Source organism: Bombus vosnesenskii, unplaced genomic scaffold, assembly GCF_011952255.1.
Source record: "Bombus vosnesenskii isolate JDL3184/JDL3185 unplaced genomic scaffold, Bvos_JDL3184-5_v1.1 scf7180000013304, whole genome shotgun sequence".
NCBI classification, from domain to species: domain Eukaryota; kingdom Metazoa; phylum Arthropoda; class Insecta; order Hymenoptera; family Apidae; genus Bombus; species Bombus vosnesenskii.
Window position 1 is genome coordinate 1043966 of NW_022882953.1, and position 18936 is coordinate 1062901.

Sequence of the window (18936 nt, forward strand, 5' to 3'; positions counted from 1 at the left end):
TTCTGTGCTACGAAATTTTACGATTGCAATTGATAACAATTCCAAATTGCAATATATATATAATGCGTTAAAGTCGTGATACAAAATTACTTATACAAGGTTGAAAGAAGAAGGATTTCAAGGTGTTCTTAAAACAAGCATTCTCGAGGGTCCTAATGGCCCTAACTAACGTTGCAGAGCGATTAATCAAACTGCCGCTGAGTTGATACACGGCCAAACTAAGGTCCAACGTACTTGATCATACTTTGTGCATTGCGGTTTAAATAATTCTGCCGTTGGCCGGTGCTTGATAAGCTGCTACCCTTTTGTGGCCTATTTTCAGCTTTATTTTAGCGTTAACCCGAAGTCACCTCGAGCCTGTCGTCCAATTGCTCTGGCTTAATTTTAACTTTTTGCTAACGAAATTACTCGAGCACGCTTTGTGCGTGTAGATGCCTCAGAATGTCTGGTATTTTCGCTGTACGTGGTTTTCAGGATGGCAACTTCGGTCTTGGTGAGCTTCTGTCATACTTTTTTAATTTTAGAAAAATTCTTAACTTTAGATGAGACTGAAAGTACTAAAAAAAATTTTTTAGTACAATGTTGAATAAAAAAAAAATGTAGAAATTTTGCATACTAATAACAATAGTGACAGTATCCCTTGAGGTGATTTTAAAAGTAGATATTATGAAATAAAAAAAGAGCAGAATAATTACTAACGTCAAAGAATGAAGAATTTCCCTTTAATATTTATTTAATAACAAAGACTTGAATTTATTATTTGAAAAATATTTACGTAAAATATATTAATACTTGTAATATATTAAAATACATATTAAAGAATAATATATAAGATATTCAAGTATATTTAAAAATACATTATTTATCATCAATCTACCGTACGAAACAAAATCCCTTTGCCCTGGAGGAAGTGCAACAAACCCATCGCAACACAGTACCGTAATAATTCATTCAGATGAATCCTTCTCATCCATCTTTCATTTCTTCAAGCAACAAACTCTGGCAACTGTTGTTCGACCTTTGCATCCAAGCCTAACAAAGCTAGTCACTATACCGTGTGCACAAAGGTCTGCTGCTGAAAATTGATTAGCGCCGATCGCTAGCGTTCCTTGATTTCGAAGTTGAAGATGGACTTGTCGGACAATTACCTACAGGAGCGCAATTCCATGCGTTGTTACGTCAATGTTATGAGCGCCACGCCGGTCCAGTATGAATAATGCAATTTTGATTCGCCAGCCGGTCGGCGAAGGAAATTAAATTAACTCGTATCCAGGGAGCCTGGAAGCGTGGCAGCCTACTAAAAGATGCTGTCCCTTCGCGTGAAGAATTTTGAAAGCGGTTTAAAGTCGAAGGAGCATGGATTGTCTGCGAAATTGTCAAGGGAATATTCGCGGGAATGAGAGAGAGGGAATAGCAGAGAGAAAGCAAGGATGAAAATATAAAACCCGTTCGTTACACACGAAGCTTGTTCGTTTGCCTCGTTTGTTAATGTTACAAGGTTTTGCGTATTTGCTTTTTTTTTTTTTTTTTTGCTTTGCAGTTTGCTATAGACGTGCAAATTCTTTCGACAAAATTAATTTCGATTTTCATTTATTTGTACTCGCGTAAATATTAAAGCTATTAGATGATACTAAAATTAGTCATAAAATGTTTGAATACTTTTTGAAACATTGTCCCAATTTTTTAAGTTTCTTTTTTATTTAAATTACGAACAACTACAGTTTTATAAGAAATCATAAATACTTAACGCGCTATTAAATCCCAATTTACATTTGTTTCATACATTTACATTGCTTTCAAATATATAATTGATATTACGTTCGTTAAATATTAACCTTCAATAAAAAGTAACAAACATTTGCACGCGTGAAGCTCGAAAATTGAAATCAAACTACTCGAAGAGATATCAAATATCAATTAACATCTCTCTGGGATCTCTCGATGATATAACGCTGCATTTACAAATTCTGTATATTTTCATACAGAATAACTTATTATGTTACATGAAGAGTCTTTGTGACTTTTAATACTATATACCTTATGTTTCTCTGAAACTGTGCAGTGTTATACAAGAGACGAAAGGCTTTGAAAGTTTACCTGATGAAAGCATGATAGGGTTGGTCCAACAATATGGCGGATCAACGATCATGCGTGTAATCGTGTTACTTTTATAATTACTGCAAGCCGTCCCACCTGGCCGAGCGTGCGGCACACGCAGGTTAATGAGCCCCTGTTCTCAGCTCGGTGACGTTTCTAATGCGCTTCCGAGATACCTTGCACGCCCACGTGTCTCCAATCCCACGTAAGTACGTGGGTACACGCACCTATCCGGTGTTCCATAAGTAACATTTTTTCCCTTTTGCTCTTTCACTTTCACGAGGTGAATAAATTCAATGGAAAAAGTTTGTGTCATTGACCAAACTGCATACTTTTATATCGTTGATGTAACGTTAGGGATATATGTAACATGTTAAAAGTACTTGAAATCACCAATTTACCATTTTTCATAGATTTATTTTAATATCATAGCATTGTGAATTCTGTGGGAATTTGATTAACTTTTGGTAAAGTCTACGGATAAAAACCTGTTCCCATGGTTGTTGTTATGCTGCATCGAATTAAGATTAAAAATGCAAGTCAATTCAAAATTATATATAATGAAGCTAACATATTTACAAATCCACCTGTTTACGTAAAAGACACGCTAGACATTTTTATTTAAGAAAAGCTCGAGTTCTTTTTAATTCGGATCTTTTTACTATTTATATAGGAATTGTTTTTAATTAATTAATTGTTTTTAATATACGTATTTTATATAGAAGAATATTGATAGGAAGACTAAATAAAAATATCAATGCTTTTAACCAGTTAGCTGTTGCGATCTCTTTGAAAACTGGGAAGTATATACCTAAAACGTGTCGCAGAAAGTAAGCGATGACGAGTATACTCGTCAAACACAGAGTATGTGTGGCTGTTACAACATAAGATTAAATTGTACTGAAATGACTGTTTCATTTTTTAATTTTATTATTTTATTATAATTTATGACACAAAATATTGCCATTTGTTCATGACGAGTATGCTCGTCAAAAACAACTGTCTGGTTAATGTTAATAAAAATATGTATCAATGATCGGTATGAACAGTATTCTGATATTAACGCTTTGTTTTCATCAAAAAAGGAAAGGAAGGAAATTTCACAGACGTTGCACTAGGCAAACAAGGGTGAAAGCGGCCTATATCAAATCTATAGCTAATTTGCTTATTTAACCGGCTACATGACTACATGATTCATATCTATGAATAATTCCATAATTAGCATAGTTTCACGAAGTGCAGAAGTTCAAAGATTCAAAGAAAGTTTATTGTCCGTATTTGGACCGTGAAGGGTTCCACGGTGGAATGTTTTATGGTATAAGTTTCCCCTAAGGAAAGATACCGTTAACGCTTAGGTTTCCTGACACTTTCCTCGCAAAGATTTTTCCCCAACGAAGATTTCCGTGTTTCACTTATTGACGTATGTGAAAGGATACCTGAATATATTAATCTTACACGGTTGGGGATCAGGATATCTTGCGATGGTATACTTTTATCAGAAATTGAACAGATAGTGACCTTTTTTTTCTTGGATTTGTATACTGAGGAGAATTTATAAGCTTGAATCAAGCTTACGAGCTGTGTTATTTCAGCTTTATTACGAGTTATAAATTAGCTGGTAATTCGTGAAAGTAGAATTTACGAAGTATTCGATATTGACTGTTGGAGTAACAGTACAAGTAAGTTTATTATAACAGATAAGGTTTTGTTAAAATAAGTAAGCTGAAATAATTATATATAACTATATATACAGTATATTACACATATTAATTGATAACTGTTTCTGCTACAAGCAGCCTTAAAAAAATCGATGATTTATATATAGTATCAATTAATAGATCACAGATTTGAGTACAGAAAAGGAGAGATTTTTCCCTCCGTCAAACTTTCACATCTGCAACTATTTTCATTTTTAAACTGAAAAATATAACTCTTGTACTGCTACGATGCTAAAAGCTTCCCCAAACAATTACTTCAATTTTGTGAATTCAAAAATAACTCTTCGATAAAGACAATGGTAGAAAATTAAATGTTCAAGTTCAGAAAAGTTATGTATATTTCCAGACGGCACGCATATACATTGCATTAAGCAATGTTCATGAATGATTAATTACTGTAAAAAAATGGGAAACTAGGAAAACGTTTGGAACACCCCGTAGGTGATAGGTCGTAGCAGTTGCGTCGCGTTCGAGGTATCGCGTTAGAAAGGTGCGTGGCTGCAGCCAAGAGATGTCACAAGGTAAACCGCATGCATAACTTGGATATAGGGAATTATTGTACGTATGTAACTACCTATCTCTCGAAGATCGAAGCACACCGGCATCATTCCGACTTGGAACGTTCTATCGTCCTTGGGAAAAATCCGCTCTTGCAAACGTATCTTTTCTTCCCTTGCGTTTCGTTCTTTCTACTTGGCTCGTTTCTCTTTCGTATTTGTACGTGGAGCATTTCGAGTCTTAAATTGCTTTGTTCTTTCGAAAAAAGATTGATATAAATTACAGTTATTAGATAATAGTAACGAGTTGAAATAAATAGTTCAGAAAGCTTTTCTGTTAGATCTATTCAGAATTTAGTTGAACTACTTTTGTATCTTCTTTGCACATTTATAAGTAAATGGTCCAATACTTATAAATATAGCATAATTATCGATACACATATAACTAGGAATTTCCAATTACCGATTTCATAAAAATAATAACAGCAACAGGATCTAAATACAGTTCTGCTGTTCGTGCTAAATATTATAACGAGCTTTTTACCTTGGACATTTTCTAAGGATTCCGTAGACTTTTGCACCTTGAAATTCTCCATTACGACACAGTACAAACATCCGAGGAGGATCTTCAGATTGCAAAGAACCAAAATGACTACCAGAACAAAGAATCTCCATAACCATAAACCTTTCGCCAAGAATGCTTCTCTCGAAAATCCCGAAAATCTATTTAAAGCTGGGCTTTTAAGATCGGACGTTTTTACTCGTCGGGCGAAAACAAGGTCCACTCGATATGTACTTTAATTTTCGAGTGTCGAGGGTCAAGCGGCTTTGGCTTGCGGTATCGGTTGCCGCGCGAATGTTGGCCACCCGTGAATCCTCGCGTTTTATTTATGCTTTTCGAGCGGTTTGCTGCCGTCTGGTAAAGGCCCGGCAACGAGGAGAAAACGAAAAGAGAATAAAAGGAACAAGAGGACGTGGAAGACGAAGAGGAGAGTGCACGATTACAATTTATAGGAGCGACGAGCGGGAGAAGCTTCGTCTCTCTCGGTTATTCCGCACGTCTGCTTTTTATTTATGCCGATGTAGCGACGCGAGTCATGCGATCGCCGACCGATAATAATTTTTCATTACACGAGGTCGATCGAGCGAAGCACTGTGTTGTGAAACGCGAGAAACCCCGAGTTCGATGTCAACTGTTTTTCTTTGTCCGATACTGCCCCTGTGAAACGTTGGAAGCTCTCATTTATGAGAAACTTCTCTTAGATTTCCACGATTTTAATTTGGGACATAGATCTGCTACGTTTGTTCGTTTATTAGATATGAATTTTTATTTTGGTCTCGTATGTAAGTTAAAGTTCGATTAAATAATTGGTCAGCAAGTAGGACGTGGTCTTTATTATTACTAATTATTATTGGTGATACGCATTGAATTTTTCACTGAGATTCTTCAGAATTTTTAATAGACACAGATTTATAGAGTAATTTTTGTATAATATCGTTAACACACTATGGACAAACATAAAGAAAACGATCTTCAAAGGTAAATAAGCAAACCCCTAATGCACACAAAACGAGCCCACTACGTATATAAACAAACCCAAAGTACGAGTCATTCATATAAACACGATATTATACGACACTTTATGAAAGAAGATCGAAGAAATACTTGTAATGAAATCAATTCGTCTGGTGTAATTAAATCTTCTTTCTTAAATTTTCAAATTATCGTCCTTATTTTCTTTATGTCACTTAACAACCACTTTCTTTTTTTTATTAATTAGAGGAATGTTTTATTCGGAAGTTACGGTTGTCAGCCACAGCTTGCAACTTACCTAAACAAGCGACTCTTAGGCCAATGACCAGCAGTAGCCGCTTCCCATTAACGCAAACGAGGAAACATGGACAAGTCTAATTGAGCTGCATGTATTCCTTTAAATTACTCGAAACACCCTAGAAATTGAAATTATACTGTCCAAGTATTCGACCGACCGACCATCTCACCAAACCACACAGCACCATAAAGTACTATAAAAAGAACCATTGCGTGAAATCCTAAAGCGAATGAATTTGGTGCAACAGGGATGCTCCTTGACGATGGCAGTTACACACGGTCCCGTGACCCCTTAATAGAAATTTATGTCAACATTCGTCTGGTCTTAATCGTCGTTCAGTTTAATCAATTGGCGGCGAATCATTTTGTCGAGCTGAACGCGAGTATACGCTCGATTAACCAACGAACTGTCCATTGAGACTAGAAACTATCGTCTCTTTGACGGTCTGGTTCGATATAACGTGAACGAACTCGATAATTTCCACGTTTCCATCGATGTTCGCGTGATCGCGAGCAAGCTCGATTCTAAAGATTATACGTTACGCGAGCTATAGTGAATTATTTAGGAGCTAAGAAATATTTATAGATCTCGGGTGAACGAAGAGGGGATTTTCCTGTTTCCAAGAATGTTCTTTAGAAAACCTCATCGACATCGGAATCTTGTCAATTTATAAATTTACCATTTTGCTTGGCTTTACTTGATTTTGTTCGCTTGGATACGATTATTATTACATTGTAGATTTTTATGCATTTATAAGCTGTGAAATTTAAAGTTGCACAGAATGTATGTAATATGGAAAAATATATAAAATATCCAAAGTGAAGTGTTAAAAATAAATATCTGCTTAAATTCTATTTCTTCAGTCGTCTTTATAAAGATGTAAATTTTCATAAAAGTCTACAGTATAATTATTATAATTCTTAGAAATAAAGGTGAGAAGTTTATTCGTTTTTTATAAACGTTTGAAGAGTGTATTTTCTTTTTGAGACAAATATTTGATATTTAAGATCAGCAATCTCATACTTACGTAGATACGTAAATCTTCTTCTCTCTACGGGGTTACGAAACTGGATGCTTATTTTTTTCTGAAATATATTATTTCTTTTTTCGACGATCAATATAAAATCGGACGTTAGTTTCAGAAATATTCTATTATATGAGATTGTCATTACCAGGACTTCTATCAGTTTACATTCTCCCATTATAAATAAAGTTAAAGATCTTAATTCTACTTAAATAGAGTGCAATATATTTAGAGACACGATTTATTCTGAATATTCTAATCAATCAGGTTACCTAGCCAATGTACGTTTAATACAAAAACTCTTCGATTACGCCATTCAATGGAAAATTATTTCACTTAACGTAGCTCATTTGCATTAACATAGTATTAGAAATGAATACGATATCCGTAATCCACACGTCGTTACGATAAATTGCTCGCAAGTTATACTAACGAGACTCGATTCTACGAGCGATATTGTAAACGAAGAAGAAGCTGCTTGTTCTTCTATGAATAGAAGATCCATAGAAGTCTCAATCTTCAACTTCCGATGATCTACTTCTCCTTTCACTTTGATTTATGCTTCATTCATCGCTTCCTATCGGGCTAGTTAATGGTCAGAAAAGACATTTCGATATTATCTTCCAACCGACTTCACTTTACTTCCACTTAATTGCTACTCTATAGTTCTCAACGCAAATGAACACAAGATCCTAGGATTACGCGTTACGCCGATGAACTACCTGGGAGCAACAGAAGATTCTGAGATACAATCAACGCTACGGATGAGACAATTTTTCATTTTCTTCTATTCTAACATCTTCCAATAGAACATTCCTCTGATAAAATATGGTAGAATATTCCTCTAATATAACTTGTGGTTAAATCGCGGATGTTCATGAATTTATGACGCAGATAAATATCTATTGAGATCCATATAATGTTCCAAAATATATATACAGTCACTCTCGAATGTATTCGAATACTTCTAGGAATCTACGATAAGTGTTGAAATATTTTTGTGAGCCACTGTATATAAAGAACTCATTGTAATATTTAATAGGCGAAGCATATCTCTGTTTAGATTTCATTCCTATAATTATGTTTATAAAAAGATAAAATTGCATAAATATATCCAGAGTGTTCTTATGATTTATGAAAAACGATGCACTTTTGAACCTTTCTGTATCTTGTTTTCAATTATCCAGCTGAAAGTATAACAACATAACCGACTGTTATTTTAATCGCATGTGATTAACGCGCTTGGCTCTCGCTTTTTATTTCTTTACTTTCATTTATCTAAAAATTGAAACGTAGCGATTACATTTATAGTTAATTATACACCGTGTGTTTGCATCTACGTAGAAGATAGAGAGTAATTTACGGGATAATCGAAAAGAGAGTGCTTCTTGGTATAAAAATAAGGAAATTTTATCACGGTCTGAAATAAATAGTAGAAATGCAAAAACACTCTACTGGTTCGCGGTATATCGTTTGCCAATATAAATGATAACCTCGAGCCAAACCTTGTAAGTCCGCGAAAGCCTTGATAATTACCACCTTCAGAAGGAAGTAATTAGCGTTTCGATGTTTGACTCTTCCGGAATATTAATTCCTCCTGTGGCGGACGAATTTTACGAAATAAGTTCATTCAGGCGCGAAAATAACATACATGGAAAGCGTCGATTAATCTTCGATATCGATGCTTGACGTGTAAGGAAATCAAAACGAATCATCATCCAAGCTCTCCAAATTCTGAATCCCACACCACTCGGCCTTCGTTCATTCATTTCTTGCCAACACCTTCGATAGCACGATCCAACGATCCATCAAAGCTTTCAATCTCACAAATCAACCATCCAAGATTATAAAATCTCGTGAATCCTACGTTTCCTCGTGAAGCAAGATCTCGACAGCGTATCTTTACTTGTAAAGAGCTCGTAGACGAACGAATTCTGTCGGTTTCCAGGTTTGTGCCGATCGATCGTGTTTTACGCATTCCTTAAAAGTTACGGTTATAGTTGATGCATGTCCCGAGGAACTGGCATTTTGACAAATGAAACACCTGAAGAACGAACTGCATGCAAAACTACTTTCGCAAGAATATTTCCAAGAATATTCGCTATTGAATATTTACTTGAGATAAGTAAATATATATTTGTTAGTTCAGACAATCAATGATTTGAAGATCAAATTATCTTTATATAAAAAGATATATATTGATCTATATTTCGACGTACTACTCGTCAGAACGTCAATTCGACAGAAATCTTATCTACTGTAGCTTAATTTAAGCAGAGCAGTTCTAGAGCAGAGTTCCATTGGATTGCTCGAGGTAAATCGCGAAATCCGCGACTCGCGAAGAAAACGCGCGAAGAAAATTAACGGACGGTCGTCGTGTGATTGTTCAACCCCCACCATTCGCTACGGCGAAGAAGAAACGAGACAAAGACAGCCTGATTGTCATTCAAACGGCACAAGCGACCGGTGACTGCCCTTGGCCACACGGAAAGGCGACGCTTCGCAAACGAAACGCTTTAATGCCTGAAAGAGGAGACATAATTGTCGGCTCCGCTTCTCCTGGTGTCGTTAAACTCGTTAAGCTACTGTCGAGGGTCAATAATCCAACATTCTCTGGCGTCTAACTGGCATTCTTGTTTGTTCTATTTTTGAGGAGATTATCTCAGAGATCTACTCTTTTCCTTTTTTTCCTTTTTTTTTTTTTTTATTATCGTTAAAGGCCAAAATTCTAAGAAGTTCTTCCTAAAATTCTTTTCCCAGGCAATTTACGTACTTGAGCCTTATTTTTTAATATTGTATCGATTAATTTTTAACGATTTCTTTAAGATTTCGTCATTATTGTCTCTCCTTTCATATAGATCAATTTTATAAAGTTCGAAGAAATCAAATGGGTTAATCCTGTTCCATGGGTTTTCCTGTTCCTCCTATTCTTCCTTCTTCCTTATCTTTTTTATCTCGGTCGGTATAAAAGATGGTTCTTTATCATTTTGAGATTTGAAGTCGGCTGGTTGATTGATGGTGTTTGACTAGAGAGGAAAATAGAGAGAAGCTGCCTTTTCTCACTTTTTTATGTGACATGTGCGAGATTTAGTGATCGTTAAATGTTTGGTACGTAGTTTATGGTTTAGATCGAATAGAGGAAATGATTTCGTTTTACGACAGAGAAATTTCGTTTCGTGCATTGTGAATGTACATGTGTTTATTTTATCCTTAACTTTCCGTGTAGACTGTAAGCAAAAGGAAAAATTTCTAATAGTATTCAGTCTATCCATATGGAAAAGGAATAAAGAGAAATTTAGAAAAAATATGCAATCAAACAAAATCTCATTTTGTACATGTCAATGTAAAGAAATAATAAAAATACAAAGAAAAATCTAATCTTTCTTCTTGCAAGATCTTAATCACGACTTATGATGAAATTTTTTTTTAAATTATTGCCTCTCTTTGAAAATCTCTTAGCTAGGGAGTATGCGTGTATTTTATTTTTATTCTGCATCTTTGATTTCAACATTTCTTCCACATTTTTAACTTCAAATGGAGCAAGTCAGCTGAATATTTTATTTTCGTAGACGTCAAACGCAAAGACTCCTAAATATTTCACCGAGAGCAATAATAATTCATGAGAGGGTAGTTTCTTTCTGTATTGGTGGATAACCTAGATTTTCTTTGAAAAAGTTTTTCAATGATTTCACTGAGTAATATCCCAAGACACAACGAGTTCGCGTGCGTATATTGTATTACGATCACGGGAACGTAATCGGCGACGTGATTCTCGTTGTCGACAACGTCCACCGGTGGAATTTATTGCAGCCACCCCGTTACCCCACTTTCCCTCGAGAAACTCGGTGATTGTAAAATACTGCAACGAAAACGCGGCTTTCTTTGTCCCAGCCTGGATAAATAAATTTGAAAGTTGGGAATGCATCGGTGTGAAAAAACGTGATATTTTTTCTTCGCATCTCTAACGTGATAATGGAAAAGTTTTGACCCCGCTAGAACAGTTCTACGGTATAAATTATAGTCGTTATCATCGTTAAAAAATGTATTTCGACGCGAAATTTTTATGAATTCTATACCTAAAATATAAAAAATATAATATAACTTGTTATCTATATGTTGTTAAGTTACATACATTTAGTTTTTATTTAGTTTACATACATTTAAATATATGTATCTAGGTATCTTGAGAAGTTATTAGTCTTTTAAGAATTCGTTAAATTTTAGGAAAATGCAGATATGCGATGTAAAATATCTTTTTCTTATCTCAGTGCTTTGTTTATCATTTATAAAATTCTATTAAAAACTATCCTATTCGACCCATAAAACTTTTGTCTTTGTGTTTATAAAATAAATCTCTGCGTTTATTAATAACATAAAAACATATTTTATATTACCAAATAGCAAAGCTTATAACATTTCCTCGTATCGTTATGTTTTATTCATATTTGTATCAAATGCCTATTTTATAAAACGATATATGACGATAATTATATAATACTTTATGGTTATATTTACCTATAAAACTTTATGGTTCTTTGTTTCAGAAATTATTGTCATTCTTTCATCCCAAATCAACACGAGTGGACAAGTCGGACAACAACAATACGACCAATTCCACAACTAACAACATTCATAACAACATGCCGATACACGAACCTATCAATGCCACATCTCACGACGTATATCGTACGTACAATTATGCATTTGCATAAAATTGAAGTGGTACTATATCACTTAACCACAGGGTGCCTGCAAGGGAATAATAAACGATTCTCGAACGCTATTCTCTGTTGTTCTTGCGAATATCAAAATGATACTCTGTGTATTGTATCGATAAAGTCAACCGAGTATGCACGTGAATATATGGGATTACGTGATTTACGCGAATTAATACCTTTTCTTTTTTCCTTTTGAAAACCTTGACATCGTTTTTAATGACGTTTGTATTCGTGCAGTTTTCAAGGAATATATTTTCACGTTCACTTTCAGGCACCCCAAATTGTAACAGTTATGATAGAAAATCATATTCGAGGAAGAAAGCGATAAGAAACGATTAGATTGTGTTCTAAGAAATTTCATTTGCCTGTTTTTACGAGCTGAAAGTGATTTTCAAATTTTCATTTAATATAAATTGTTCACGGTAGCGAACATAAAAGATACAAGTTCGTGTTTTACATTTTGTTCACTTATAATTTTGATTTCAATTTCGATAAATAACTTCCACTAACTTCGTCAATAATTTTAAATTCAAGAAGCATCGTCACGCTCTAGAATCACAAACATTTCAATGGAATACTGACTTGTGCTAATCTGTTCGTAATATTAATTTATCCTAAAGAAATAAAACACGATAAGAGACGTAAATTATAAACAAAAATTCGTTAATATCAAATTATATTTGTTCTATATTTCATGCTATATCTTATATATTCTCATGATCTATATATTATTTAAAAAATAAAACAGCTGGGAGATTGCCAATGACACCTGCGATAGCTCGCAAGTATTATGGTTCGAGGCTCACCGATTTCGAGCTCGCCGAAATTCAAAAATACTCGGAGATTTGGTATCTCGGACTGTCAGCCACGAAAATCCGTGGCAAAGACGGCGCAGCCCAAAATGGTGGATACGATGACGAAGACGGTAGCTACAACAAGGTCTTCCACGATCATATCTCGTACAGGTGAGTGTTTCCTTTTTGTTTTATTTACCTTTCGTCGTTGCCTCTTTCTCTAAGAAACTTTCGTTTTAATAGCTTAACATTCGAATGAACGTTTTATTCGCGAGTCGATTTTACGGTTTCCTATTATCCACGCGTTTCGACCGCGGTTAAGAGCAATAAACGATTTAATAGGTTACGCATTCTATTCGTCGATTAAACCGGAGAAATAAAACGTAATTGTCGTGATTTTTATATTCCTAAAGCAGCTTTTTAATCTTTCTCTCGTTTTATTCGCCTAATAAATGATGCTCTGTATTTTTATCTATAAATCGTTTCTCACGGAAAATTTGTCTTCCGATTAATCAGATTACTCAAATTTTCCATCGTAGCTCGTTCACGTTGGATAGAAATTAAGGAAATAAATGTTTGTATAAATAAATCTGCCACTTAATCTTTGTGTACGTTCAAGGTTACACAATCAGCTTTATGTTATAAATTGCAAGATAATACTTCAAAGCGAAGAGAAAAGCTTAAGACGATGCAACTGAAACGGTAAATATCGCCTTCCAAGTCATGTTCGTAGCACGCAATCGCGTCCACGTTTCTTTTGCCCTGTTGTTACTTAAATCAGAAGTAGAGTATCGAGGAGCAATCATTCTACGCGAAACGAGATACGCTGCTTGAAAGAAACAAGTTTACAGGCTTCGATCATTTTGTAAGCAGAACAAACGCACTATCTATCGTGGGAATGTCCTATGAAAACTGAATCTACGATTCTTCGATCTAAAGTACGTTTCAATGTATTTCGTTATAACTTGGAAATTAGATATTTGCGACATTTACGAGTCGGTACTACACTCGTCATCAAAACTTTCTTAGAACAACTAGCTGCAACCCTTACGGAATACCTTTTATAAATTAACACGATTTACAAAAAATCTCAATTTTGATAACTGTGGAAAAATCAGGCCTATAAGTTACGTCTTTTTTTATTTAATACGTCAGACATAACATAATATTTTAATGAAAAGAGTCAGAATTCTTGTAAATTGAAGTCTCTATAATCGACGGATTCTTTATACGCAATAATAAGAATTGTGATCGATTAGAAATCTCCAATTTAATAATAAAAGAACACATTAGAACGTATGAATACATCGAAATGTATAACTTCTAAGTTACGAGGATTAAGATCATTTTTAATAATTTCAATAGTATTATTATCAGTGTCTTGCTCAATGACAAACGATTCTTCGAAACTTTTCATACTCTCCAAATCGAAATATAGAAAAGAACCTACCTTGCGATGTAATTTAAAAAGCAGTTGCGATCATACAAATATAACCATAAATAGTACGACATGAAGATACCAAACACATAATAAGAAACAAAATCCAGAAAAATATTCCGAAGATCTTAAATTTCTATTCTAAAAAAATGTTCGTAGCACTAAAAACTCGTCATTTTCTGTACAGATACGAGATATTGGAGGTGATCGGGAAAGGAAGCTTCGGACAAGTGATCAGAGCGTTGGATCACAAGACGGGACAGTACATCGCCATCAAGATCATCAGGTGAGCAAACGTCTTAACGATCCCTGATGTCTCTTCGATGAATCAGTTTATTTTACCATACAGATTCACGTTTACGATCGCGGCTCGTTTTTATCGTTGCTCATCCTCCGTTTCCTTTCACGCGTACCTATCCGGCTTTGTTCGATCCTAAAGCGACATATCATACAACGTACTTCTTTACAGGAACAAAAAGAGATTCCATCATCAGGCGCTCGTCGAAGTGAAGATCTTGGACCACCTCAGGAAGAAGGATTTGGAGGCGAACGCGTCGCACAATGTGATACACATGCTAGAATACTTCTACTTTAGGAACCATTTGTGCATCACCTTTGAGTTAATGAGGTACGAAATATGCTTCGTCTTCGTTTTAGTTTTTTCTTTAATCTTCGCTCTCCTCTTTTGGGAAAACATGCATTTGATAGCGTTCCAACAATAGAAGTGTACCGATGACTAAAGTGAAAAACTTGTACCAAAGAAATCACTCTGAAAGGTATATGAAAAGATACATATATAACATAGAGAGAGAAACAAGATTTTGTCCATATATTTTGCAAACAAATCTTTCGAATCTCTGAAAATGCACCGTTATAACCGTGGAAAATTTCTTGTAGAAAATTACTCACATAGATCGTGTTTCTTCTTACAGTTTGAATTTGTACGAGCTAATCAAAAAGAATAACTATAAGGGATTTAGCCTGAGCCTAATACGACGATTCGCCAACTCGTTAGTTAGCTGCCTGAGACTGCTGTATCGAGAGAATATCATTCATTGCGATTTGAAACCCGTAAGTATACCATGTTTGATCTCAAGTTACAGTCTCATTCATGAAATTCAAAAGCTAAACTTCTTAACTATTGTAAAAACTGTGAACTTTCAGTTCTAGTTTTTTTTTTTCTTCTCCTAGAATTAAAACCTCGTTAGAGTTTCTATATTTCCTTTGTCCCGATCAATTTTTTCACAAAATCGAAGAAAATATCTCTGCTCAGTTGATAAAGGTTCCAAGTTCTCGGTAGTTGACGCGTTAATGAGCAGACCGTGTTCAAAGTAAATAGTGATGTAAAGAGCAAAGAATGCAAGGGGTTAATGGGAGCGAGGTCTCTCCCTGTGGTTAACGCCATTTTCTAATCCGTCGTTCTTGTTCGTTGCAGGAAAACGTGCTTCTGAAACAGCGGGGATGCAGCTCGATTAAGGTGATAGATTTCGGATCCTCGTGTTACAGTCACCAGCGTGTATATACATACCTTCAGTCCAGGTTTTATCGAAGTCCAGAAGTGATTCTGGGTATTCAATATGGTACGCCAATCGATATGTGGAGTTTAGGCTGCATTTTGGCCGAACTTTACACCGGTTGCCCGTTATTCCCCGGCGAGGATGAGATCGAACAGCTTGCTTGCATCATGGAAGTTCTTGGACTTCCACCGGAACATATTATCGATCTCGCGACTCGTCGCAGGCTTTTCTTCGGTGAGTAGAAACGCGAAGTGGGGATATTCTTATTATGCGTACTGTATCATTGAGAAGTTGATAAATTATAGTGGTAGAAGAGGGAAGGATCTTTTATTAAGGATATTGGGCAGGGGTGGTACGTAATTGTATAGCTAAAATCGAAAGGATCCGTTTCAGATCCGAAGGGAAGTCCTCGATGCGTGACAAACAGCAAGGGCAAGAAAAGGTGGGCTGGTAGCAGGAATCTTGCTATAGCTCTCCGTTGCACTGACACACTTTTCGTTGACTTCGTTCGCAGATGCCTCGAGTAAGTTTCTTCTGATAATTTTTGATTACGTTCTTGCCGTCTTGAAAAAAAGAAGAGAATCGCGAAAGATTATTTATCGCGTGTTCGTTTTGGAGAAATTTTGGTTGTTATATGACTTATACAGTACGTTTTCATTATACGTAATTTATAATTTCTTATCCAATATAAAATGGGGACATTTAACCGCTATCTCGCAGGTGATGCGATTACTCTAAACAGTTAATAAGAAAGCGAGAAAATACATTAAACGAGAAATTAAGAAATGGATCTTCAAATGAAATAGAGCATTTTATTGAACACAAAAGAACATTCGCGTTATTTATGGGATAATACTTGTAATACATTTGGCTCCCTCAAGACTAAAAATAACAAGTCCTATTCCAAAGAATCGACACGAAGTCATCTGGCTTGAAAGACACATAAAGCACGGTCATTAACCCATTCAAACATCGTCATCGCGCTGCAGAGAAACGTTTCTAACGAAAGTGTATTCCTCTTTTCCGACAGGTGGGATCCACAGAAGCGCATGACCCCCGACGAGGCAATGCGTCACGAGTGGTTGAACTCTTCTTCCTTTCACGTCAGCTCCTCGACGTCGACGATAGCCGCGTCGACGGTAAACGCGAACACGAATGCGAATGCGAACACAACGAGCATGGAAACCTCGTCGCAGTCCGCCCACGCTCAGACGGTGAGCGTGACGGTAAGCGCGCCGAGGCAACGGGCGACCACCGTCGAAGATCCTCCGTACTCGATGTATCGTCTGTGCAAGGGACGTAAGTACGTGCAGAGGATCAGTACGACCGAAACCACCGACAACGCAGGTCTCGTAGTGAAAAGCAAGCTGAACGGAAGCGCGAGCAGCCACGCGCTCGCGAGTAGCACGCAGACCACTACCTCGAGGCACGCTTCGACCGGCGATATCGTCGCGAGTCTGGATCCAAATCTCGACGATTCCGGTACGTTTTTACCTCCGATATTGTGAAATCGGTTTTGCGCTACCCACTTCTAGATGCTTTCACGTGTCACGATCGAACAACACTCGCTCTCCGACATACACCGAGATGATATATGAAAAGATTGTTTTATACACTAATTGTTGTAAGAAAATGACAGGCGTATGTTGGTCACTTTTTTTGTTAGTTGGAACAAGTAACAGGTTGGATGACTGATTTAGTCACGACAATAAAAAGCAAGCCACGTACACATACACAAACGCACGGCCGTCGTACGACCGGTTAAGACCAAAATAATCCGCAATTCATGAATTTATCAATTACGATGATGGCATTCTTGTGAAGATGGATAATTCACGAGTAGCGAGTTTCGATATCCGGTGTACTCGAAGAGTGAGAGAAGAAAAACCCTTGGGAATGATACATGACATCGAGGCACGTAGAATTGGCTGGCTGTGGATCTGGCCCCGGATCGTTATCGATGCCAAAAGACTAGTCTAGTGATTTCTCGCTAGTCTCTCGGCGTTGTATTGACGTGTATGAGGCCAAAACAATACGACGAGGCGCGCGCGCGATGCGAACAACGAGCAGCATGATTTTTAATTATAGTAGAAACGGAGAACGCGGTCGTTTCGGTTCGTTCAGTCGCGACTGACGAAAAAAAGGAATTAAAGAAAAGAAAAAAAGAGGAGAATAAATGAAATCTGATCCCAGCGGCCCCAATGTCACTCAGGTAATATCGTAAACGACGCGCGTGCACCGATATCGTAGAAGTCGGTCGGAAGTAGAGTTTCGTTCCCTCACTCCCTATCCAAAACGTTCATCCCTTATCCTCCAAGTGTTTAGCGAGAATTTTGCTACTGTAGCCGAGACGATACGTGTTTCTTATTTTTATTTTTTTATTTTTTTTCTCTTTTTTTGCAAACCGCGAGTCGAGCAAGAGAGGATTGTTTGCCGTGTGCATAATTTTTCCAACGATAACGGTCACATCGGCGCGTCGTTCATCGAGAGGAATAGAGAGAGACCATCAACATGAACGACGCACCTCTCATTCGCACAGTTGGCCCTGTATTTCCAATGATGCATATAAAAAAAAAAAACATATATATAATTCTATAGGCGCAAACGATCGTCGCGATTAGTAACATTGTAAGAAAAATTCGATTCGCAATCGACGAGCGCAAATTAATGTTATGGTTACTATATATAAATATATACATATGTATACTGTATGTATACGAAGAAATATGTATGAGAAACGCAGCGAGAAAAGGGTGAATGCGTTTTTAACAACGAGATTACCGCGCAACGCGAAATTTTCTCATAGAGCATTATGCAGCATCGAATCGCGGTTAAAACGTGGAGAAAGAAGTTTAAAAGAAAAAAAAGAAAGAAGATAAGTAGAACCTGAGTCGTCTGAAACCCCGTGACAACAGGGTCGTACCGATTAATAATGAAACGTCAAGGCAAACCTCGGTGAGAAAGGGAGAGAGTGCGTGTGTGTGTGTGAGAGAGAGAGAGAGAGAAAGAGAGAAAGAAAGAGGCGAAACTCCTGGAAATGAAACATGTGCCCCAGTTTCAACGAGGCCTGAGTAGTCTTATTGTGATATTAATCTACCACTGTCTTTTACGTAGATCTCTGATATTAAGAAGTAAATGATCGCTATAATTAATGATTATCTTTTTTCATTCTTAACTATCAATCATTATTTTCTTAATATTGATTTATCGCTCTCGCTATTATCGCAAGATTACATAATTACGATATTAACGAAGTTATTCAATGAATAATAACACAGAAAGATAACATTATTATTATCAT

At 36.3% G+C, this 18936-nt stretch overlaps 1 protein-coding gene across 2 annotated transcripts in view; it reads left to right on the forward strand.

The window, feature by feature from the left end:
* LOC117234290 (probable serine/threonine-protein kinase dyrk2) overlaps positions 1-18936 on the forward strand; it is a 266454-nt gene that overhangs the window by 242994 nt on the left and 4524 nt on the right. For both annotated transcript variants that reach the window (XM_033495354.1, XM_033495355.1), the window contains 8 exons: positions 11713-11854; positions 12635-12851; positions 14306-14404; positions 14588-14746; positions 15051-15189; positions 15554-15869; positions 16029-16158; positions 16666-17117. In XM_033495354.1, coding sequence (XP_033351245.1) covers positions 11713-11854; positions 12635-12851; positions 14306-14404; positions 14588-14746; positions 15051-15189; positions 15554-15869; positions 16029-16158; positions 16666-17117 — 1654 coding nt within the window. The remainder of the gene's footprint in view (positions 1-11712; positions 11855-12634; positions 12852-14305; positions 14405-14587; positions 14747-15050; positions 15190-15553; positions 15870-16028; positions 16159-16665; positions 17118-18936) is intronic.